At 41.3% G+C, this 24,621-nt stretch overlaps 1 protein-coding gene across 2 annotated transcripts in view; it reads left to right on the plus strand.

Moving 5' to 3' along the window:
• The window catches only part of GRIK1 (glutamate ionotropic receptor kainate type subunit 1), a 204,089-nt gene extending 179,697 nt beyond the window's left edge, over positions 1–24,392 (plus strand). For both annotated transcript variants that reach the window (XM_067565620.1, XM_067565622.1), the window contains 3 exons: positions 8,420–8,645; positions 15,019–15,269; positions 23,774–24,392. In XM_067565620.1, coding sequence (XP_067421721.1) covers positions 8,420–8,645; positions 15,019–15,269; positions 23,774–23,929 — 633 coding nt within the window. In that variant the 3' untranslated portion in view covers positions 23,930–24,392. The remainder of the gene's footprint in view (positions 1–8,419; positions 8,646–15,018; positions 15,270–23,773) is intronic.
• Positions 24,393–24,621: the final 229 nt, after the last annotated feature.

Consider the following 24,621-nt stretch of genomic DNA (forward strand, 5'->3'; position numbering starts at 1 on the left):
CCAACCCCAACTAAATCATCCTAGCCAGGGCTTTGTCAAGCCAGGCCTTAAACTCTAAGGACAGGGATTCCACCACCTCCGTAGGGAACCCATTCCAGTGCTTCACCACCCTCCTAGTGAAAATGTTTTTCCTAATATCTAACCTAGACCTCCCCCACTGCAACTTGAGACCATTGCGAGAACAGCCTAACTCCAGCCTCTTTGGGAACCCCCTTTCAGGTAGTTGAAGGCTACTATCAAATCCTCCCTCATTCTTCTCCACTCTGCAGACTAAATAAGCCCACTTCCCTCAGCTTCTCCTCATAAGTCATGTGCTCCAGCCCCCTAATCATTTTTGTTGCCCTCTGTTGGACTCTCTCCAATTTGTCCACATCCTTTCTGTAGCGGGGGGTGCCCCCAAAACTGGACACAACCTTAATGATGCTCTTTTAATGTAATTTTTAGTGTGTAATTTCCTAGGGTTTTAAACAAGTAAACTGAAAAACTGGAAGCTCCACCATGTGGCATCACATTGTCAACCACATGGGTCATCAGCAGGATTGGAACCTTTAGATCCACTACAAAGATCGCTGCCATTTTAGCTAATGGAGTAACCAATAGCAGCAGTAATCGGTAGTCCTCTTTTATATGACCACAACTAAAGGGGGCTGGGACACTTTGCCAGTGGGTTTCAGAGATATTTGCTGACAGCAGAAGAATGGTGGGATTCAGGAATCTTGGGTTCATTGGCAGCTCTGGAGTGCTTTAGTGGGCCCAGATTCTTCTGTCCCACCCCCACCAACCTGTCCCACTCTTGCCTCTTCCCCACCCCTTCCCCCAGTACCATACTCTTTACCTTACTCATCCCTGTCTACATTCCTGATGTTTCTCATCCCAGTCCCAGTTTTCTTGCCCAACCATTCCAGTTCCTTCCCTTCCAGCTCCTCCTTTTATCTGCTTCTCTCCCTTGGCCTCTAGTTTCCCCACCTATCCCCCAATCCACCCATGCCCCTTGGCTGCACTGACTCCCAGTTCCAATCTCCACCCACACACACCCACACACACCCCCACACGTCTGCTCATCTAATTTCATGTACCCCTTGGTCCTTTTCCCAAGTCTTTGTCCAGCCATTTCTACACCCTGGCTTCTCATCACCTTGTTCCCCCATCCCAATGGTTCTCAGTTCCAGTCTCCTTGCCCAGCCAATCCCTATCTCCCATCCACCCTAGCTCCCACTCTCCACCAGGCTCCTTGTCCCAATCTACTCCACTTCACCCCAGAGGCTCAGCTCTTGTCCCCTCTGCATATGAATCCTACAGATTCCTCCTCCATTCCACCTGGGCTCAACAGGAGGGTCGCTGAGAACACAGGAGAGGTAGGCTCCCAACACTCAGTTCAGGCACCCAGACCCAAAAAAGCGCAGAGTTGCAGTTGCAGGGAAAGTCCTGCTCAGTCCCAGACTAGCACATGCCCAATGTGGATAGAATTTTGAGGGAATTTAGCTGCTAAAATCTAAGACATCTTTACTGAGCATGTGCAAACTGTGATTTATCAGAGGTTTATAACTTTCCCAAGTTTGGGTAGATTTTCATTGGGTGTCATTGTCCTGACACAAAGGCCATCCCTTGCCAAATTTTGAATCCCTGATGCAAAGCAAATGGGCACTAGAGCTTTTCAAAGAAAAGGTCACCAGTATGTAACAGGGACAAAACAACTTATTTTTCTCTAGCCTCATTCTTGGGCCTGGTCTACACTGGAGAGTTTTGTCGACAAAACAGCGCTGGTTTACACACTACAAGCATCCCCTCGCCGACAAAACTGCCCTGTTTATTTGACAAAATAAAACCACCTCAACAATAGGCATAGGTCTTTTGTCAGCAGAGCTAGGGTAACGCAGAGTCAATGTAGATACTGTGTCCCCTTACATCAGCAGTGGGGCTGTCATTCCTGTCAATTCTCGGCTGCAAATGGGGGCACAGGTGAGCCATGGGCAGCTGGTACCCAGCTCCCAGCTGGAAGCAGGGGGAGAAGCCAGGGCTTCTGGTCTCTGCTGGGATTTGGGGCCAGAAGTCTGAGAGCTTCTCCACCTGCTCCCAGCCTGGGCAGCCTTGTCAATTACACAGGTGAGCCATGAAATTGACATGGCTATTCTGGCAGAGAGGGGGGAACAGAGAAGCCCTGCATCGCTTCCCCCGGCTCCGGCTAGGACCAGAATGTGTGGGGGGAGAGGGGCAGCCCACAAGGAATGCTGGATCTTATGGGCTCCCAGCAGGAAGCTGAGAGTCAGTGCTCTCAACTTCCTACACTGCTTCCTGGTGAGGACACACTCCACCGACCCAAGGAGAGCAGTGTGAACATCAGCCACTGCGGTCATTATATCAGTGGCTGTAAGTCAACCTATATTAGGTTGATTTATTTTTTAAGTGTAGACAAGGCCTTGGAAACAAAAACTGTTCATGCTAAAATTTTCCAAGGCAAATAAAAAAGTTAGCCTGAGGCTGACACTACACATGAAAAATGTAAGCCAAACAGACAAACGTTGACAAAGTTTAAAACTGAAAACAGGGTCTTATAATGGGAAGTGTCAGTCAACCTTATTAATAAGCAGTAGTATCAGCCCCATCTGTAATTTTATATATATAATACACACACACAATATACATTACCATTTAAAGTCAAGGAAGACCTGGTTTACTTCTGGGGGAAGAAGGAGGAAATTCTTTGATTTCCCTCCCCACTTTTCAAATAAATCATTTCAGGCCTGCCCCTGTGATGTGTTGACAGTTCTCAACTCAAGAGACATCAGTGGGATTTGAGAGCCTTTTGAGGACTGAATTTTGTGTCCATAGCGATTTATACTAAAGAGCACATATTGTAAAATATTTTAGAGCCATAGCAAAAATGAAGGGCAGTCATATTTTTAATTTAAAAGCAAAATTTCCTATTTTATTTTTTAAATAAAGCTTTCATAGGACAGAGGAGATATTTTGATATAAAAAACCCTCTCTCTCTCTGTCATCCATCAAATTGTTGCATAACTTGCAATACTGCTAGTTGAAGAGGGCACTGTGGATAATACTGTAACCAGCAGGTCGCAAGGTTCAAATGGCTTAGGTGAAAGAAAGGCTTTGTCCCTCAAAATATGTTCCTTGAAAACTCATAATAGGAAGCAAAACAGATGGAGGGGAAAAAGCTCACTGCACTAGACAGCTGCTGTAATGGGTAGGGGAAGTCTAAGAGAAATGAATGAAAATCTTAGCGTGTGCCAGGAGGAGGGGAAAGGTAATGGTTTTCAGTTCAAGAGAATGTAAGTGCTGAGTTTTCCTGGTGATCAGACATAGCATAGAGTTTCACTGATAATTAGGCTTACAGTAGAAGTTCTAGAGGTGATATATGAAAATGTCCTATCCCTTTGCAGAAAGTGACTATGGGGAGATGTGGTCTTATTGAGTTCACAAGGCCCAGAATTCCCAGGGGGCTGTTCCATGCTAATCTGGCTAGAAGACAGTGGCAGGGAGATGGTATTGGGCTTAGTGGACTCAGGATGTGCCCAAACACTAGTGCAATGGAGTTGACTCCAGGTGGGTAGTGTCCTGCCCACGATCTGTTATACTGGAGAAGAAACAAGAAGCACTTTCCTGCCCTGCAGAAAGTGCTGAGGTGGCCAGAGAACTCACTTCTGGCCACCAAAAGAGAAATAAGGCATGCAGAAGCAGCCATCGCAGTGAGTCTGGGTTTTGTGGCAGCAACATAGCTCTTCAAGAGTTTAGGGTATGTCTGCACTGCCGGGACTGCACAGATCAATGCAGCGGGATCAATTGAGTGGGTCTCCACAGCCTGCTCAATCAATTGTGGAAGTGCTCTCTGGTCAACGTGCAATAAGCAATAAGGCTGTGTCAATCACAGGGTGGCTCCTGCATATCTCCTGTCGACTATCAGCAGCAGTATAGAACAGGCCTTACTGCTGACTGGGTGTGAGGATGAAAGAGCATACAGTGGGTGCTCTTTAAAAAAATTATTTTCCTTTGGAAGATACTCCTTGCATTTAAAATTGGTTCTACTGGCATTTTTCCTCTCTTTCAAACGTGTAAAAAATGTTAAGGCATACCCACTGTTCCTGGCAATTTCTCTTTGTGGTGAACAATAGGTGATGGGGTGTCATGTGCCCTACATGAGATGCAAACCCATTTTCTTGACTCCCCTGAGCAGTCAGTCCAGATCGGTCTGATTAGTTCTAATCTCTGGAGTTCTAATCTCAGGACACACGACTCCTTAAAATTAAAAAGAACTAGGAGAAGAGACAGAAGCAGAAAGGTCCTGCAGAGAGAAATGTTAGGACCAGATAAGCTCTAGAGAAAGCTCAAGCTGAAATTTATAACTTGAATAAAATAGTAATAGGAAACCCCAGGACAGGGGTATTTTTAGAGGCTAGCCTAAAGGATGGGGAATACGTTAGTAGCAGGTTGGGAAAACATGTTTACACTACTTGTCTGGCAACCACTCACATTCTTATTGTTAGTTTATAATGCACACAGAATACAAACACACACACTTCAGAGGATATTTCCACTGGTGTTCTGAATACCTTACACTTTCTTCAGTAGAAACTCCAAGCCCATACACATTTTCTCAAAAAAAAATATTTTACAATAATAATACTTTTAAGAAATGCATGCATCTATCACTTCTAGAGCTGTGCAAAGCCAGGTCATTCCATTTCATGGAAGATCTGTTTCAAAATCTATTTTGTTCTGAGTAGGATCCCCACAAAATTGAAGTTCTCTTCAAAGACACCGCAGCACTCCACACAGTGGGCTGCTCTGGATCCGTGGACCCTGGGAACCTGGGCTCCCCAGCAGTCAGGGTGGTGGGCTGGCAGGTGGCCTGCTTGCAGGAACTGACCTTCCTTCCAAACTGTCTCCACAAAATGCTTCAGTTTTGTCAAGTCAGCAAATTATGATGAAAACCTGTCTCATCTGAATTGTCGCAACCAGCTTTTCTTCTACTAATTCTATCAGTTTGTTCTTTTTCTTGCCTTTTTTTGGGGGGGAGGGACATCATTTATAATAATAATTGATGTTTAATCTCCCATTCTGAAGCTTGAAAAATTCTGCCTTCTGATATGCATATACAGCTCCATTGAAATCAGTCTTGCAACTTCATCCAAAGGGCAGAAATTAGAATTTCATCTTTAGTTAAGAAATGTACGTATAAATGAGGGGGCGGGGATTAGCAGAGCAGGAAACTAAAATCTCTCTCTCAAACTCATCTGCATACAGAATATATATTCTTCTAATAACCTCTGTCTCAGTCTCAAATTACCCTGTAAAATTTATCAGTTTCAAAAATATATTCCTAATTAGGGTAAAAAAATTGCTTATACTAGTTGAGAAGAAACTGAGTGGATCCATTTAACCTTCTTCAAAGTTTAGCATTGTCCTCTGACTGAACAAACTGAAGTGTAGAATTAGAAGAAATATTAAGCTCCAAACTTCAGTTAAAGAAATGTTGCTTAAAAGTTTAATATTCAACCAACCAGGAAATCAATATCTAATATGCAGAATGGTGTTTAATAAGAACATATTAACTCTACCCCCGAACCTAAAAATGGTCTGAAACAGACTGACAATATCCTGGACAAACCTTATAGAATTAAGATAATTCAATAAAGTTTAAGTGAAACCTTACTGAATTCAGGTAAATATCTTTGGGGTCCATTGTATTAAAAAAGGCAATTGTGTGTATGTTATTGTGGAATTAAATGGTACAGTCTCTACTAGAGAGGGAAATGCTAATACATTTCCTTTGTTATCAGTGTTTTGAAGCTACCCACCTGGAGAAGTTTGCATATACTAATTCAAAATAGATTTTCTAGGACCCAACAGACAAAGAAAGGGGTTTTGAATAAATAGTCTGGTTTTAAACAGGCTTAGGGCCTTCCTCCTGATCCAGCAAAGAGACAGGGCCCCTGATTCCACAGCGAGCTCCAGTCCTTAGGGTTGGGTTGGAAGGACGAGGCCTACTGAGGCCTCATAAGGCTGAATGCTTGTTCTGAGCTCAAGGTGTGATGAACTTGTAATCACAACCCACAGTCCCTTAGGTGTAGATTTAAAGAACTGCTCCTGCCAGAATCTATGTTAGAGGTAGGGAAAACCCTGCTAAGTGTCTCTGCTGGGAACAACAGAGGAAAGACAGGAAACTGTGCAGCCTGGACATAACCTCAGCCAGAAGGGAGACAAACGTAAGTCTCTGTTCAAGAGAGGCAACCAAGGGGGAGCTGGAAGCCTGAGCGTGTGGGCCTTTGTTGGACCAGTGAGTGGAAATATAGGTATAGTTATTCTGAACTGTGTTACAGCAAGAATATTCAAAGGAAGAAGGAAATGAAACTATGTAGTGTGAATACTGAAGCAAGCTGAAAGGAAGACTATGGAATGCAGAAGGGAAGAGTATGGAGAAAAAACCAAGAAGTCAATCTGTGCATCCATGGCTAAGAGAGCTGCTCCAACTGCAATTTAATAACTGCTTCAGTAAAGAGCCAGCTAAGTTTACTGGGAACAGAGTCCTCATGTTGTTTCCCAGCACTCAGTACAAGAAACAAAATAAAGCAATCAGTTTCAGTGTAGCTAGAGTCCCTAGATAGGCATGCCCATGTCCAGCCACAGTGCTACAGCCAGCACCATATCCCAGCACACTTACTTTTACTTTACATTCCCCACCCTTTCAAAACCACACCAACCTGGAGCCTAATTCCTATGGGGATGGAGACAATACAATATTCACAAACACACAATAACCAGTGTTGGTAACCAGATTACTTTTACATCTATGCCATAGCATCTAGATGCCTCAACCAAGTTTGGTGCCCCATTATGCCACGCACACAAATTGAGGTAGAGACTCTTAATATCTAAAAGCTTATGACATCTAAATTGACTCAGGGTGGGAAGGGGAAGGAGAGGCACAGAATGGTGAAGCAACTTGCCCAAGGTTCACAGCAGTGGCAGAGACGAGGAACAAAACCCAGGTCTTCTTGTACCCGCAGTTCACTAATCTTACAAATTTTGAAAGAGGTACTTCATGAGTATAGTAAAAGAAGCAATTTAAAAACAATGGCTCTTACAACAGAGATTCTATTTCATGTTCCAGATTCATTACTGTGTGTATTTCACTTGGATCTTTTCTGTGCAGTTAAGTAACATAAAATGCACCAGGCTGAAGAATTTGTATTTAAATTTAATATTTGTATTTGTATTTGTATTTAAATTTGTATTTAAATGATGAGTTGGGGCATGCTACTTGGGAAGTTGTGAAATGTTTGACATTTCAATAAAAAATGAAAATAAAACCTCCTACACATTCTGTAAATGGAGAACAGACTTTCACTTGCATCATTGATGGGGTAAGCCTTACTCCAACAATGCAATACATTCTGTTTGTCTGGCTGTGTGAAAATAGAAAAGAAAGATGTCCAATAGATGGAAACATCCATTACACCAATGGCTGTGCACAAACTACTGTAGTAAAGTGCAGCAGAATTCTCTAGAGAATTAAGGGGAGAGAGTGTTGAATTCCTCCCTTTCCCTTGTCCAGCACAAGAGGAGTTAAGAGGGGAACAGTCCTTGAGTTCCCTGTGATTGTTCCTGGCTCTTGGGTGAGGGGCAGCAAGGACACTCCTTATGTCCCTCCCCCAAGCACCTCTGCGAAGGCCAAGCCATGTCTATTCCTTAGTTTTATTGTTTAGATGGCATCATGTTAGAGAAAGCATGATCTGAAGCCCAGCTGTTAGCAGATTAAGGCTCATACCTGCTCCCTTTGAAGTCAATGGCATAATGCCCATTGGTTTCAGTGAGAACAGGTCCAGGCCTTTTATGCTGGCTGTAGTGGGAGGCAGAAGCACAAGTGTATCAGGGCATCTTGGCTTTTAAGATTTCACTTCCTTTCAATGCGTTTGGTGGCTTCACTTTGAAGGGCACGACTTACAGACTACTGGCATCAGGGCAAGAGAGACAGAACCCCATTTATCAGCTTTTTGAACACTGAGTGGTACTCCTGCCCACTGCAGAGGAAACAATGTCCCGTAATGCAGTGGTCTCAACCTCTTTAATTAACTGGGCTACATGTAATCATTCATTGTAACATCTTACATTTAGACAGCCCCTCTCATCCAAAAGGATCCCAAAGCTCCTCCCAGGTTATATGTGAACACTGAAATGCTGGCACCTCATACCTTAGAGGTAGTAAGAAGCCAGTTCACAGCATGCTGTGGAAAAAGTGAAGGGAGAAAAAACCCTTCCAGTAAGACTGAAAGAGTCCTCCCTCTGTCCTTCCTATTCAAGAGGTGTTATTAACACCATTCACATTCAGCACACGAACTCAGGAATGTTTTGCAAGCATAATTGGAGAACTAACATTTCTGATGCATCCACTTTCCTTCCTTAGAAATCCAAAATATCAACATATGAAAAAATGTGGGCATTCATGAGCAGCAGGCAGCAGACCGCACTGGTGAAGAACAACGACGAGGGAATCCAGCGAGTGCTCACAACGGACTATGCCCTGCTGATGGAATCGACCAGCATAGAATATGTGACTCAGAGAAACTGCAATCTCACTCAGATTGGAGGACTCATTGACTCTAAAGGCTATGGCGTGGGAACACCTATTGGTAAGATGCATTACAGATAATTAACCATGAGCAGACCCGCAAGAGGTTCTGTTCAGCTAAATTTGGATGCCCATTAGGAGCTTTCTGTAGCCTGGGAGCACCCTTCCTAGACACAGCAGACTATAGGTTCCCTTCTTTCCTTAAAGGTCTCCTCTCTTGCCCCAGATGCAGCAATACCTCTACTATGCAGGGGCAAGAGGGGCTTGGAAGCAGGAAAATTAAGGTGTAGAGTGTGCCTTCAGGAAGCAGTCAATTGGCTTGCTGCTCTTGTGGATAACTGGACCTTTTATCCACAACAGGACCTTCACGGGTGGCTGGGTGTCCTCTGCCTCTCCCGCCAATGCTATTAAACTGTGCTAGCAAGACAGATTATATATTTCTTCCAGAAGCCTTCTTTACACATATAAAGATGAGAAACAGAAAATGTGATAGCCAACATATGCATCCTTTGGAATGCTGCATGCTCTCTCTCTCTCACCCTATGCACCATTGCCTATGCACTTTAGTCTACAAAGTTTGCAGTGATTTCAGAGCAAGCTGTAGGGACTATAAGTCGTCATTGCAAGACTGTATTCCTACATCAAGAGTCTCAATGCTTTGAGCTAGGTGCATTCCTAAAACCAGCTCCCTCACTCCTGCCAATAAACATCTGCCCTTTTCAGTGGATTTGCTTGTCTTGTCACTGTACTTTTCAGCACTTTGATAATTATACAGGTTTAAAGAGAATTTTTTCCACAGAAATTGGGTTCTTCTGGAAATAAATATTATATAGTCAGTGGTTTTTCTAGTTAAATATATTAATCTGTCCTGCTGGGTCATACACTTGTCACATCAATTTCTTCTCAATTTACATCAACGTAATTCCATTGACTTCAATGGAATTAGCTACAGATTTGCACTAGTATAACTGTTCATAGACTTTGGCCTGTCAATTTCTTCTTTGGCCATCTTGGAGTGAGGTAGAAAGTCTGCCCCACTATGTTGAATGCTGCCTCATCTTAGCTAGAATTCCATAGAGATGGTATTTTAAGCATATTTTTCCACTGTTTATGAGAGAACAAACTTCTCTCTCTAAGGATAAATGCCAGAATTTCATAGCAGTTATAAAGCTGCCATGCTGCTTTAAACTAAGAACAATGAAGGAATAATTGGAACAGATGGTAATCCTTAGAGGGACTATATCTACTGCAAATACAGCTGTGGAATATGTTGAAAGACATTTCTTATATGATGAATAAGCAGTTTTAGAAAGATCAGTTAGGATTCAAGACAATAAAGGATATATGTATAAGTCTCCAAGTGTCTTGAAATAAATCACTTCAATGTCATAGGGGCAATTTGAATAAAAAAATTTAAAAGTTGAAAGATTCCATAGACCAAGTATGCTGCAAAGATCCTCCCATAAAACACACATGAATTCCTCAAGGGAATGGGCTCAGGTGTCTACTCCCAGCATCCAAGACCATCCCATCATGTTATTTTTAATAAAAACTGACTCTGGATTCTCAGGATATTTCCTGCTAAATTTTTAGCCAAGCCCCTACTCAGTCTCCCCTTGTGCACTCCTAAGAATTCAAAGGCACAAACACACCTACATTTCACAGGTGCAAATGGCTGCCCAGGCACTTCAGACACTCTCATGAATGTGCAAAGTATGATTACAGTTTTGTCCTCAGACAAGTGGAAAAGATAGCAATGTACATAATAAAAAAACCTGTATATCTATTAGCACTATTACTATATTATATTTTAGCACTAAAGATGGCTGGAAAATGGAAATCACTTCCTGTGAAAAATTTTGCATCTTTGAAAAAACTTTCACCCGAACAGGAAACAAACATCAAAACTGAAATATTTCATGGGAAATGTTTTCCAGAAAAATTCAAATTTGGAACAACCAAAATGAAATTTTGCAGCTACCCATCTGAAAGGCTCCTGTCAAATTATAAGAGAGTCTTTCAACTTGACTGTCAGGCGATATGTCTATACTGCAGTTAAAACCCCGTGGCTGGCCCATGCCAGCTGACCAGTGATTTGGGTTAAGGGGCTGCTTAATTACTGTGTAGACACTCTAACTCAAGGCACTCTGCTTTAGCAGCCCTCCCAGAAAGCTTGTGTCAATTTCAGGGGCAGAAAGTGAAATTGACAAGATCATTCCAGAAAGGCAGCTGTCATCTTGATTTTCCTGATGGAAAAGTTGATTGGGGGCAGGGAGGGGCTCAAAACTGAATTTTTCCCAAGGAAAGTTTTAGTTTTCCAAAAAGGGCATTTTTCATTGGAAAAGTCATTCCAATAATTTTCTTTTCTACCAGCTCTACTTATCACCTTAGCATCTGAGCAACCTTGCCCAAGTTAAAAAAATGACAATACTCTCTTTCTTTCTTCCCTAGCAAAGAGATAGATTTAGAGGATCTTTGATGTGTTGTTTCTGTTAGTGCTGTTACAGGGCCGTCCTCTCCGGCCCGGTCGCTGGAGTTCTTCCTCAGGTCCAGACTTCGGGGAAGGCCACAATGTCTTCCTAAAGGGGGAACAGTTAGCCCTCTTGTGCAGGTCTTAGCCCAGCCCTCAGGCAGGGCGGGCAAGCAGTTAATGGCTTCGGCCCTTAGGCAGTGCGAGCAATCAATCAGTCAATTGCTCTAACCCTTAGGCAGGGCGAGCAAGCAGTGGGTCCGCTCTTGGGAGCGGTAAGGAGGAGAAGGCTCTCCTGGGATGGCTAGGGAAAGGGGGACGCAGGCCCACCTGTCTCCACTGCGTCCCAACCCAGGTCCCTAGTAGTGGCAAAGGCGTTGCCACTCAGTCGGTGGGGCTCCCGCCACAACATGCTGACGGGGCTTGTCCTGTCCCAGCCACTGACTATGGCTGTGCCTGGGCCATTTCCTCCCCGTATCCCCAGGTACCTGGCTCATCAGTGTCCTCAGGGTCACTGAGGTGCTAAGTCCAGGGTAGGCCCACCAGTCCCTCCTCGTCCACAGGGAGCAAGGCGGGGAGCTCCTCCAGGTCCCGTCCGGCCTCAGGGGGCTGTCTCGGCATCCAGCAGCTCCTCCAGGTCCCGTCCGGCCTCAGGGGGTATCTTCCACCTAGGTTACTCCAGGGGCTCTGCCCAGTCCCGTGGTTCTGGTACCTTGGTCCAGTCCCTCTGGCCGGGTGGCCTGGTCCAGCTACGTGAAGGCCCTACCCAGTCTGCAGGCCCAGGTCAGTCCAGGGATGGTCGGAGTCTCTGCTCAGGGAGGCAAGCTTCCCTGGTATCGGCTCTGCTCCACTCCAGCCTAGGCCTCAGCCGGCAGGGCAGCACGTCTGCCTCCAGCGGCAGTCTCTCTCAGACTGAGCTCTGGGGCCTGTCTTTTATATTGCCCCTTCCACTAGGGGCTCCGCCCCGCTGTCGCCGACTGGACGGGACGGGCGGTCCTATCACAGCCCAGCCTCTCTGTTGCCGGGCAGACTTGTCTGCTGGGCCTGTTTCTGTCTAGCCAGGCCGCAGCGGCCCTTCCTTGCATCCAGACTCCGGGGAAGGCCACAGAGCCTTCCTAGCGTGCTTTTAGTGAATCTGTAAGGTATGGGTTTTGCATTTGGCTCTGAACTAAAGCAGCCAACACTGTTGTCTTTCCTTAGCAATTATCACCTGCTTAGTGCATTCTGAGAGGACTAGGACATAGGTACATTAAGAAAACTATATGCAAAATGGCACCTTAGGAGGAATCCAGTTGAACAAAGAAATGCCATTACATATGTCAAACACACACTAATTTCACAAATACTGCTACCAGTGCCAATGTGCTAGTAATTCTGATACTAACACTATTACCATTGATTTGGGAGGTAGCTAAGCAAGTGAGCAGCTGTATTTTAAAGACCCGAGAGATGGTTTGTTAATAGAACCAAGGCCATAAACTAAATATTGAACAAAGAGGCATCAGAATGGATGTGTGAATTTTTACTACTTTTCCAATAATAATTTTAAAAAGTTCTGATCAAATGCCCCGGGCAAACTTATAAAATTCTAAAAGTACAAGTATAAATACAGATGCCCCTGTTACTATCAAGATTGAATCAAATAGCCCCACAGCAGCACAAACAAAGAATTGACATTCCACACAACCCCCACACCAGTTCCTAAGCCAATTTACTGATCACCCATTTTATGGAGAGGGAAGGGAGAGTAGATGGGCCTTGCAGTATACCCTTCAGGCTAACAAACTCTGGCTGTTGCAGAAACCAGAACCTCTCCTAAAGATTAGGCAGTTCCACTCACTTTCCAGGAGGCACTGCTAACTGTATTTTAACGGGCAACTCTGAACTTTCTTGTAAGAAGAAAATATTTTTTCAACACTAGAACGCATGCTCATAAGTTTAATTCTTACACAGGGTATAATTTTTTTTCCCTTCATTACTGGCTACCTAAACCAAAGGCTGCTAAACCAGAAAGACTTTGCATAATCTGGCATCTCTTAGGATCTGTGGTCTCAACATGTTTTACCTCTGGTAATGGAATGTACTCTTGAGTGTTTGCACCGCAAATGAATTAATTGGAATGTTTTTTTATATTGTTACTCTAGACAATTCTGTAGCCTAAAGGAAATAAAAAGCTGGGGAGATTTTTACTGTATTAATAGTACAATTATTTGTAATAATTTGTATAGCACCATAAGATTGCATGACATGTTAGAGAGAATAGAGACATAGGGCCAGATGTTCATAGGTATTTAGGCACCTAAAGATGTAGATAGGCTTCTAGTAAGCTTTTCCAAAACATCTAGTGGAATTTTCAAAAGTACTTATTTACTTCTTTATGCACCTAAACACCTGTGGAAATCTGGCCTGCAGTCCCTGCCTTAAAGAATTCAGTGTTGTTTACATTGATCGGGTTAGAAATTGTAACCATCTTAGTCTGCAGCTAAAATTACAATCTGTCTTGCTAATTGATAAACTGGTAGGTACAGCCACACCCACAAGTGACCAAGTAGAATTCTTCCAATCTCTAAATATAAATCCATGTCTACACTACAAAATTAAGTCGACGTAACTCATGTCAGCAGACAGCTGTCACAGTAATTACATTGCTTGTTTGTCTCTACACTTTGCTCCTTGAGTCGGCAGTGCAGGGCCTCACCAGGAGTGTTTGTATTATTATACAGTTAGTGTAACATTGTGGGATGGCTCCTGAAAGCCAGTAACAGTCTAGATAGCTACGCAGAGTCTGCATTGATGCTGCGTCAACCTAACTACATTGACCTTGACGCTATGCCACCCGTGGAGGTGGAGTTATGAAGTCGGCATAGCAGTTATGTTATCAGGAACAAAATTTAAGTGTAGACACTTCCATAGTTAGGTCCATGAGAGGCAGCTTTTGAGCTAACTCTGTATTGTAAACCAGCCTAAGACACAAAGCTTCCTATAGCTGAAAGTCCAAATGTGGTAGGAAGTTAGCACACATATGCCTCTGATTTCACACTACCTTCCCATACTTCCAACTCTCTCCCTGCTGCTACTTTGTAATCCCTGCCCTCTGGGGAATTTTGTGCTTGCTGCCAATTAGGCCTGTCCACACTGCTAACTCCTGCTGGTCTGTTAAGCCTAATTGCTCGATTGCTACTTTGTTCTGGCTGCTGAGGGGAGGGGGTGGGGGGAGAAAAGAAAGAGAGAGGGAGAGAAGGCAGCAGAGTGCAATTTTAACTTCTTTCTTGCCAGGCATTGTGCATGCTCATCCAGTCTGACACTATAATATGCACAGTGGAGAGAAAGTAATCAATAACAGAAAGCAAACTACTTGAGGCTTTTCTATCTGCACCTATAGTATGGCAAAATTTTTGCAGAATGCAAAGAAAATACTAGGCCAACTTCAGCTCTCATGATGATCCAGTTCAATTGGCATAAACAAAGATGCACATGTGTACCTGAGACCAGAACTTATTTAACTCACTGCGTGATTTCTTAGCGTTTTAAATGCACTGGTTAAAAAAAAATTGAAGTAAATTGAATAGATGTAAAGTAGGGAGTATAAGAGAATGTGAAATACACAGCAGACACAGAAAGGAATTATTTTGGAGGGGGGGGAATCCACTGCAATGCAGTGGTTTATAACCAAAGTCTATTTTGGCATCCACAGTCCCAGTGTATTCCAAAATGAATAGTTAGACTGAAAGATCCCTCTATTTGCCAGTCACCAGTGCAAATTTCATGAGCTAATGCTATCCACGTATTAGAATGAAAGAGAAATCCAAAGAAGAGCAGTCATGCTCAGAACTGTTCTGGTTATACTCTATCTAGAATAATTTGTATTGTTATAAGGGTGCTCTTTTGTTTCAAAACACATACCTCCCCTCTTCCCCCTCCTCCCCCCCCCCCAAATACTAAATGGTTTGTTCTTGCTCTACAGGGTCTCCTTATAGAGACAAAATTACCATTGCCATTCTCCAGCTACAGGAGGAGGGGAAACTGCACATGATGAAAGAAAAGTGGTGGCGGGGCAATGGGTGCCCTGAGGAGGACAGCAAAGAGGCCAGTGCCCTGGGGGTTGAGAATATTGGGGGCATCTTTATAGTGCTTGCCGCTGGACTTGTTCTTTCAGTGTTTGTAGCCATTGGAGAGTTTATATATAAATCAAGGAAAAACAGTGATATTGAACAGGTGAGTCTTCTATTTCCAGCTTGTTTCCGTTTTGGTTTTTAGGGCCTGGGGTTGCCAAGACATAGGAGGCTGTACCATTAGGAGTCTGTTAGAATCTGGCTGTTGTGTTGTTGAACCTCTGCCACACATTTCTGGCACTAAAGCCACATAATTTATCAAATGAGAAAAGAAAAGTAACTCACACTCAATCCAATTAGTGCTGTTTAGTATAACTGTGCAGAACTTTCAAGTGTAGTTAATTTCTTGAACAGTTGGTTGCTTGGTCTTAAGACTTCAAACATAAATTGACTTGGAAAGGAATAAACCATAAAACTGCTGCTCTCTAGCTAGCTTTAGAATCATCCCTTTGGTAATGGCAGCAATCCACTTGTTCTGTCTCCACAAATGCAATTCTCTCTCACTCTAAAGCAATCCTGTAAAGCCAGGTATCTGCAGGTTCCACAGGGAAGAGCAGGCTATAAAGTGGAGAACCTTGCTAGAAAGAGATGGCAGCCACAGAACGGTAGGATTATAGGGCTTTAAGTGATACTTGGAGTAACGCCATTGAAGAATAATGAACAATATAAAAAACTCCAAGAAAATTAACGGATGTAAACCAATACACAAATGTTGCAATGTTTGGGGAAATAATATTTATCTATTTTCATAATGGAACCTAACAAACATCAAATTTTGAGCAATACTACTAAGCACCCCACCAAATCCTTCAACAAATACTAAATGATTTGTTCTTGCTGTACAGGGTCTTCTTACTACCATTGCCCTTCTCCAGCTACAGTACAGTTATTATCCTCAGTACCCCCTACTTTGCCCCCGTCTTCCTTCGTCATGTCTCTTCTTAGACTCTGATTCTGCCATCTGATCTTAGTAGGTGGATCCCCAGGGCTTGCTCAGCCCCCCATTTCACTTCAAAGGGACTTGCCTTGGGAACAGATTGGAGGCAGGCACCAAGTCTTTATTTGTCTATCTAGCACTTAAGATGATTTGGGGCACCAATTAGAGCTGCTAATGATGTCAGTGGCACTACATCAGTGTAGCCCTCATGGTACAGAGATAGTCTCATTACCGAGTATTTTAGACCTGGATCCTGCAAACTGCTCCATGCAGGCAGATCCCTGCACCTGAGCAGACCCGCACTAAAGTCAATGGCGCTGCACATGGACACAGAAGTTTACCTATATGGAGCAATTTGTAGGATCAAGGCTTTAATAAGCCAGACATTTTTGCCTGGTATTTGGTATTTTAAGAATAAATCAAAGAGAACTATTGTATTTGGTAGATATTTGTTAGTTTTCTTATAAGTTTTAAAATCTTAAATACCAGTTTCAAAAAAACACAATGAAAAGAATGCGTCTCCAGCTCCTCACTCAGCTGGGTTTCATCCATTATTCTATTTCTATCCTTTTTGTAAAATTCCTCTCTCTCTCAAAGTTAATGCAGTTGATTAAAAATGCTTAGCACATGTGATAATGGAATAAGCTGTACAGTCAAACTTCAGGCACGTGCATAGGACAATATATTTCTGGAATAAATTAAAATAGACCCCAAAAATTGTATCCCAAGACGACTATTAATTCACTTGGTTATAATTTGGGTGAATACCAGTGTGACTCTGATGTGACAAATTCAGTTTATGTGAAAATCCTACTATGGTGTCACAGGAACATGCAAGGAATTGTAATCTGTCACATCACACTGAAAAACTTCTACTGCATTAAAGTGGCAATATCATATATTACTGACACAGAATCTAACTGTGGGAAACGATTGTATAAAAAGGAGAATACAGATATATTATGACTTCCTGTTTTCTATCTAATTTTTTTCTTAAAGGGTGATGAAAAGCTTGTATAGTATCTTCCATCTTAGTGGGAAAAGTATATCATACAGCTAACATAAAACATAAATTGCATATAATCTGTGACACTGTTTCCATAATACAATTTTTTTTTTAAGTTAGAGCTTTCGTTTTCATATTTGTTATTTCACTTATTTATTTTTTCTCCATTTTTTTCCTGCATGCAAGGCCTTTTGTTTCTTTTATGGACTACAATGTAAGCAAACCCATCCATCAAACTCCACCTCTGGAACCACCTTATCTACGGAGTTAGACTGTGGCAAATTAATCCGAGAAGAGCGAGGGATTCGAACACAACCCTCAATTCACACTGTATAATCAGTAAATAAAAAAAAAGGTGTGTCCAATGGAAAGCATTCATCTTAAAGAGTGTACAACATAGTGATCAAAATCTTGCCTCACATATTAATAGCCTTAAAGCCCAGCTACTGTAGCAGATGGATCTCCAGGGTCCTGAGAATTTGAGCAGTTAGGTGCATATCATAGAATAAAAAATAGATTTAAAAGAGTGTTACGGTCTTTATACACAATAATCCTCTTGCCATTCCTTTGGGTAGCTCAGCATTTTCAGGTAAGAAAATGTATTTACCTTCTTTCCGTCTGTCCCTTGCAGTGCTGTTTGCTGAAAGTATGATTTACAGGAACTTGCTCTTTAGCCTCTGGAGAGCATTTAGTAAGACATCCATGCAGTTCTTTAGAAACCTTACAAAGCAACCATCTGCAGGATCCCATTAACTCTCTGAAAGGCCCTTTCATGGCAAAGAGCCAGTGATTTTTAGCTGACAGCACAGTGTTCTCTGTCAAATATTTAATTAATTTTAATCCATCCATCCATTTAAAATTCATTATACAACACCTCCAAGCAGCTTTTACTATTGTACTACAAAATCTCACTTAGTTTTAAGCTGGTAACCATTAAAATTTTTTAAAAAATTATTCAGTGAATACATCCTCATAGAACATCTAGTTTTCTTCATGTATACACTAGTTTTACAACAGTGTAATTGCATAGATTTAATGTTCATTTTCAGCTGTGTAATTGAAAGGAGGATCAGGCATCCTGTACTTATAATAAGACAGAAGATTCCTTCAAGGTGTAAGCACCAATCAGGATATCGAATCATGTTGAATTGTAAACCCTTGGCATTTGTTTTGCATAATAAATATACAAGTTACTACAAAGATGTGTGTAGGAAGTTCGTCTGAATGGCTATGCTGAAAAACTATTGTGACTGTAGTTTTAGATATACTTATAGAAACATAAGATCAGAATAATGTCATGAACCATAATCAACTGCCCTATATTCTAAATAAGCCCAAATTACTTTTTTCCAGATCTGATTAAACTTCAACTGATCTTGTAATTTCATTATTTCATCTTCCACCCCTTCCTCCCAATGCTGGATATATCAGTCTCTTTGGTATGTTGTGCTGATCATTACAACTCATTTGCATTGATCATCTTTGTCTGCTATGGGTACGTGAGTTTTGCATTCACTGGTATGGTTTCTTTGTACACTGCAGTTTACCCTTGCAACACAAGATGTGGCAAGTTAATGATCCCTGTTTTAGAGGAACCATGTCTAAGCTCTATTGCAATTAAACACGTCTTGCTGATTGACTTCTTCACATTAAGTAGTAAAGTGCCCCAGATGCTCTAATCTCCCTTGACACACTACAACTCAGCCCTGTTCTCTTAATTTCTTCCATGTGCTTTCTATTTGACCTGAATACTGAGACAAGAAAATGTGGTCTTTACATACAGTGACATGAGTTCTGTGCATTTTGTTTCAATTTTGCAGTATTGCCAATTGGTCAATTTTATTTACGCTTAATAATCTTAGTGGTTTCCATGGTTCTTCTAATGCATCTTAAAAACCATCTGTGTTTTTGTGACCAAGAAAGTACCCTTTACAATACGAGCACATCAGTTCGTCTGTCTGCGTGTGTGTGTCCGTCCAACTCAAGCCCTTTGAAAAAGTTATCCTGATTATGATGCAATTACTCAGGACAGTTAACTCGTCACTGGGTAGCAAAATTTGTTGGCAAGGGCCCCCAAAGCTTTGATCCATGAATCTTTGCAAATTTGTGCTTTCTTACAGACCAAGACCTAATCACAGTGAGAAAATTAGGCTCTCTGGTCCCAATTCAACAAAGTACTTAAGCATGTAAAGCAAAGTACTTAAGATTTCCCAGCAGGGAAAGAACTTTAAAGCCAATCAAATCCAACTCCTCTGAGCTCTGAGAGGAGAAGCACAATGACTAATATGCTTATTATCCTAATCATTGCCCCCCTCAAGAAGTGCTTTAGCTCTCTGTTTCCCATTCACCCATCTCCTAATCTCCACTGAATTTGGATAGATTTACAGTTTGGAGTGCCTTTGTTTTTTTTCTGTTTTTAGATGAGCATTGTCACATCTTTGAGAGAGGCTATAGAAAAAAGAACCACAGTCTAAAGCTTGGTCTACACCAGTGTTTCTCAATTAAATTTGGCCATGGAACCCTTTTGAACTCGATAAATAATTGCGGAACCCCCCAAACTCTTAACAGTATTTTTACATATGGGGCCAAAAAAAATGTCGAAATAAGCAAATTATATACAAACAACTAGGTCAGCATTGCTCAATTAAATTACACTTACACTCGATACCCTCCGCCGAAAAAACTGGGACATCTTCCCTTTTTCGGCGGCGCGGAGAAGCGGCGCGGAGAATAGCTGATCGGCGGCGCGGGGCACAGCTGCTCTCGGCGGCGCGGAGAATGGCTGCTCGCAGAACCCTAACAGTGTTCCCGTGGAACCCCAGGGTTCCGCAGAACACCAATTGAGAAACACTGGTCTACACTGCTGGTGAAATTCAGCAGCAGTCGACCGGAGATACACAAGCTATGTAGAGTAGCTTGCGTATCTCCCATTGACTTTCTAACTTCAACCTACCGCAGCGTCCCCACTACACTGCACTGATGGGAAATGCCCTCGTCGATGCGGTGTTACTCTTTTTGCGGGGGTGGATTAATGGATTGATTGAGCGGGTCTCCACTGCCGCTTAATCGATCCTGCAGAATTGATCCTGCGGCACCAACAGTGCCGCCGTCGGTATAGACATACCCCAAATAATAACACTCTTTACTTCTTGTCTGACTGTGCCAAATGGTATAGTAGATTTCGGCTTGCCTCTGGGACCATTATGAAACAATTATCTTATTTTTAAATGGAATTTCATATCTAGCCACAAAGGTGTGTTAAAAACTTACTTGCCATTCAAAAATTACACCAGCATCTGATCATGTGAAAAATGGCATGATCACATGAGCTCTAATAGGAAGTATACTTGTAAAAAAGGTACATGATCCTACAAGGTGCTGTGTGCCTCCAGAGAGGAGCTAGGCACCCTCAACTCCTACTGAGGTTAATGGAAGTTAAGGGCATTTAATAATTTTAGTCATTGCACCTATCAAAGCTAAAAGGACTATGAAGTGTTGATCCTAAATGGTTATATGTACAAAATACTTCATGCTGTTACAGGGCCTTGGTCACTTTAGAAGCAGTGAAGTGTGATCTACGTACAAATCTGAAGATAAATATTACTTTGAGATATATGTCATGGGGCTTATAAGATTTTGCATGACATTTTCCTGATAAATGATGTATTAGAATATTGAAAGTTCAAGGAACCTTCTCCAGTTGAACTTCAGAACAACTTAAGTGCATGTGAATGGGGAAGGAGGGAGGCAGGGCAGCACAGAGCCCTTAAACTCCAGGTCTTTTAAAAACTGTTTATACAGACCCACTGCCTCCTCCACTCCATTTTCTAAAAGGTGGCAGGACTTCGCAGACAGACACAAATACGTCACAGATTAAAGTTAGAGCCTACAAACCTTGTCAACATTCCCTCTGAATTTTATTTTAAAAGGATCAGTCCAGGTTCCCAGTCTTATTTCTACATTCACGTCATTATTATAGCACTCTGTTAAATTAAAACAGCTTTGATAGCTGGTTAATTCTCCCAAGACATAGGTTTAAATCTATCCCTAGGGCTATAACAACTCTCACGGTTCCAGTAGGTACAACATTGGGAGTTGTGATGTGTAGGAGTCAGGAAGTAGTCATTGAAGCTCTCTTCTCCTTCCCCTCTCTCAGATAGTGCCTTGTATCTAACAGCTGTTCCCAGTGTGTGTTTGCTTTGGCTGATTCACTTCTCTTCTGAATGGCTCAGCCCAGATCTGCATGCTGAGTTATAGTTGCCCCTGTGGCTGTGGATATTTTCTGCTGGACAGAGACTTTCGGGATTAAGCCAGGGCCCCAATACATACTTCTTCTAAAGATGATAAACTATTTATAGATAAAACCAAATTTAAAACCAAGACCAGCAACAGACCTTTAAACCAATAACTCTTGAAATTGATAACAGTCATTATTAAATATTTTACAAGATAGAAATTATCTTCTGAAATACAAAATATGACATGTACACACGCATCATCGATTGTTACTAAAAATAAGAAGATGAGCAGTTTACAAATAGAACAGACTGATAGGCTATTTAAAGCTTTTTAGGAGCTGTAACAACTCCATGAAGTTTATTAAACGGGTATCCAAATTTTTAAGACTTCAAATACTGACCTATCAGTGATATCTCTAAAACATCTAAGCACAAATATGACATGTTCCTCATGGATTTAAGTTTATTCATATCAAATGATAAACAATATGATGAGTACAATATGATCTGATTAATCTCAAGCAGTTTGGAAAACACAGATGGAAACATTAACACACCAGTAGAAGTTACTGTTCAGACTATAGGAGTCATCCTTATGTACATCTTGCAAAAAATCTACACCTATAATAAATTCATACAACGAACATGGATTAGAGTCAACGAACATTGCATTACTGTTATATAAAAGTAAACAGCCTGGTGACTGATCCATGGTGAATGAACAAGGGGGAATGTAATTCTTGACCCATTCTAAAATCTAGATTTTAAAAAATCCAATTACAATTAAAATAATGCACACACATTTGAGCCAATGGGTTGGTGTGTATATTTCTATCAGCTGAAGAAAAATCAGTGGTGACATTCTCTGAAAAGACTTTGCTCAATCTATTTAAAAAGTAACTTCATAGCATGAAGACATCTGCTTCAGCAACTGCTGTCATAGGGCCCAGAACTGTAGCAAATTAAGTGGTTCAAACTAATGCTTAATACCAGAAATTCCTAAATTGTGTCTCCAAAGCTCTATTTAAATGATAATTACACCAGTGAAAACCTGACTCTTACCAAGGGCTGATCTACTAGAAGATAATTTGAAGAAAGCAGTACACTTTTCTTGCTCATATCAATTACATTTTAAGTCAGCCATGAATTAACTATTTCATTATTATATACTTAAGACATTTAGTGTTTCAGAAGATGAACAAAAGTGAAGGTGCTCAAAGAAAGTGGCTATTAAAATGTAAACATAGCATAATCTAGGTCATACTAGTCTAAAATTCCTGAGTTCTAATCCCTGCTCTAACTGATATTCCCTCTGCAGCCTTAAATAAATCACTTCTCTGCCTGAGTTAACATAAAATGTGAAGTAGGTGTCATTATGTTAAGTCTTCCTTGGGAAGTAAAAGCTGGTAGGAAAGTTTGGATTTCCCCCTTTCCCCTAGTATAAATATTTTATATTTAGCCCTGCAGGGCTTTGACATATTAGAATTGACTTGTTACAGATCAAAGATTGAATAAAACCTATCTTCCAGCAGTATAATTTTAGGGGGAAATCCATGTTTGGGATATAGGACGAGTTTCTATGGGTTGTTTAAAAAAAAACAAAACAAAAAAAAAAAAAACCTCTCTTAAAACTTTGGAATGTTACAAATAAGGGATGGATTAGTGCTCAGGGTGCCGGTAAGGTGGCCAAAAGTATATTGTAATCACACGGTTATCACCTGATTTTATCATCTCTGTATTAGTTGTGCATGATCCCAACTCTTTCCATTTGAGCTCCATTTTTATAACACATGGAGTTATTTTAGTAGTCGGTTTTTATGTTATTTTGTTTTTCCCAACGTAGCTTCATGTATGCAGTAGCCAAATGGCATTTCACTTTCTAACCCATCTTGCAATTCTTCTCCAACTATTTCATGTGAACATAATTTCTCCTTTTCTGGACACATTTTAAAAGCATTTTTCTCCATTTCTCTGTAAAACAAGAGCGCTAGAAAGTTTTATGAAGCGATTCATTAATTTTGTGAGGGAAAATAATCAAATAATCCTGAAAACAAGTTGTGCATTTTAAAACTAACGTGAGTATGGTTTTCCTAGAAAAGATAAATTTCATAATCCGAGACACTCTGTAAGCCATATTGTGTTTGGATAGGATTTTCAAAACCATGCAGCAACCAAAACCAGAGAAAGCAATGTTAAATTTACTTCAATGGGAGCAGGTTTGGGCCAAGTGTTTTGAAAATCCCATCCACTGTGCAATACGGCCTTGCTCCAAAGCCTGTTGAATTCAGTGAAGAGACTCCCAAAACCAGTGAGGTCCATGAGTCAAGCCTTAAAGTCTGTATTTATAGAAACCTAAAACCTAAATTTTGCAGAATTTAAGTTGGAAATTTATTTTAATGTTAAATGCTTTTTCCACGTTCCTTTAGTGTCTCTCTTTCAATGCTATAATGGAGGAGCTCGGAATTTCACTCAAGCATCAGAAGAAATTAAAGAAAAGGTCAAGAACTAAAGGGAGATCATCATTCACAAGTATCCTTACTTGTCATCAGAGGCGGACACTGAGGAAAGAAACCATGGCGTGAACAAGGAGAACTCCTTTCCTGGGAAACATCAGGAATTTTTTTTAAAAATGAACAAAAAAACAAAAAAAAACTTTGCTGCTTACAAACTGACCATGGAGGAATTTCTGAAAATAGACATTTAACATGTTCTTCAGAAATTGTGTGGTTTCTTTTTATCTAGGAAAGGTACAGCAGTTTAAATGCTCACATAGACTGATGTACAACTAATCATCAGAAAAGCGTCTCACCATTTCTTTTGAAAGGCATTTGTATGCCGACCTATTTTGCATCTCTGTTTCCTCCCCCATACATCGCTGTATGTGCTTTCTAAATAAATAAATAAAGATACAGGGTGTTCCCTCCCCCCCAATAATCTGTATGTCCTACATTTTCCTCACTGTCACTTTGTTAATCATCATAATTTAATCTTATTTTCTATTTATAAAAATTGCAGTACTGCTAATCACAAGCATCTGAAAATCATGAGTCGGGTCCTACAAAAATGAGTGGCTTAAAGTTTATGATATAAAAAAGTGTGTTCTTTTTATTTGCCTTCCTGTTTTTGACCTATTAAGGAGCACATTTTCAAGTCTCTCTCTGCAACCAGGAGAGCTAGGAATTTATTTTTTTTTTTTAAATGAAAGCTGAGCTTCTCTCTCTTCTTAAAGCTAGGGCTTTAAGAAAAGACACCAAATATTGCAAACCTCATGAAG

The sequence above is a fragment of the Emydura macquarii genome, unplaced genomic scaffold (genome assembly GCF_026122565.2).
Source record: "Emydura macquarii macquarii isolate MOO-44397 ecotype Brisbane River unplaced genomic scaffold, CSIRO-AGI_Emac_v2 contig_2681, whole genome shotgun sequence".
Lineage (NCBI taxonomy): Eukaryota > Metazoa > Chordata > Testudines > Chelidae > Emydura > Emydura macquarii.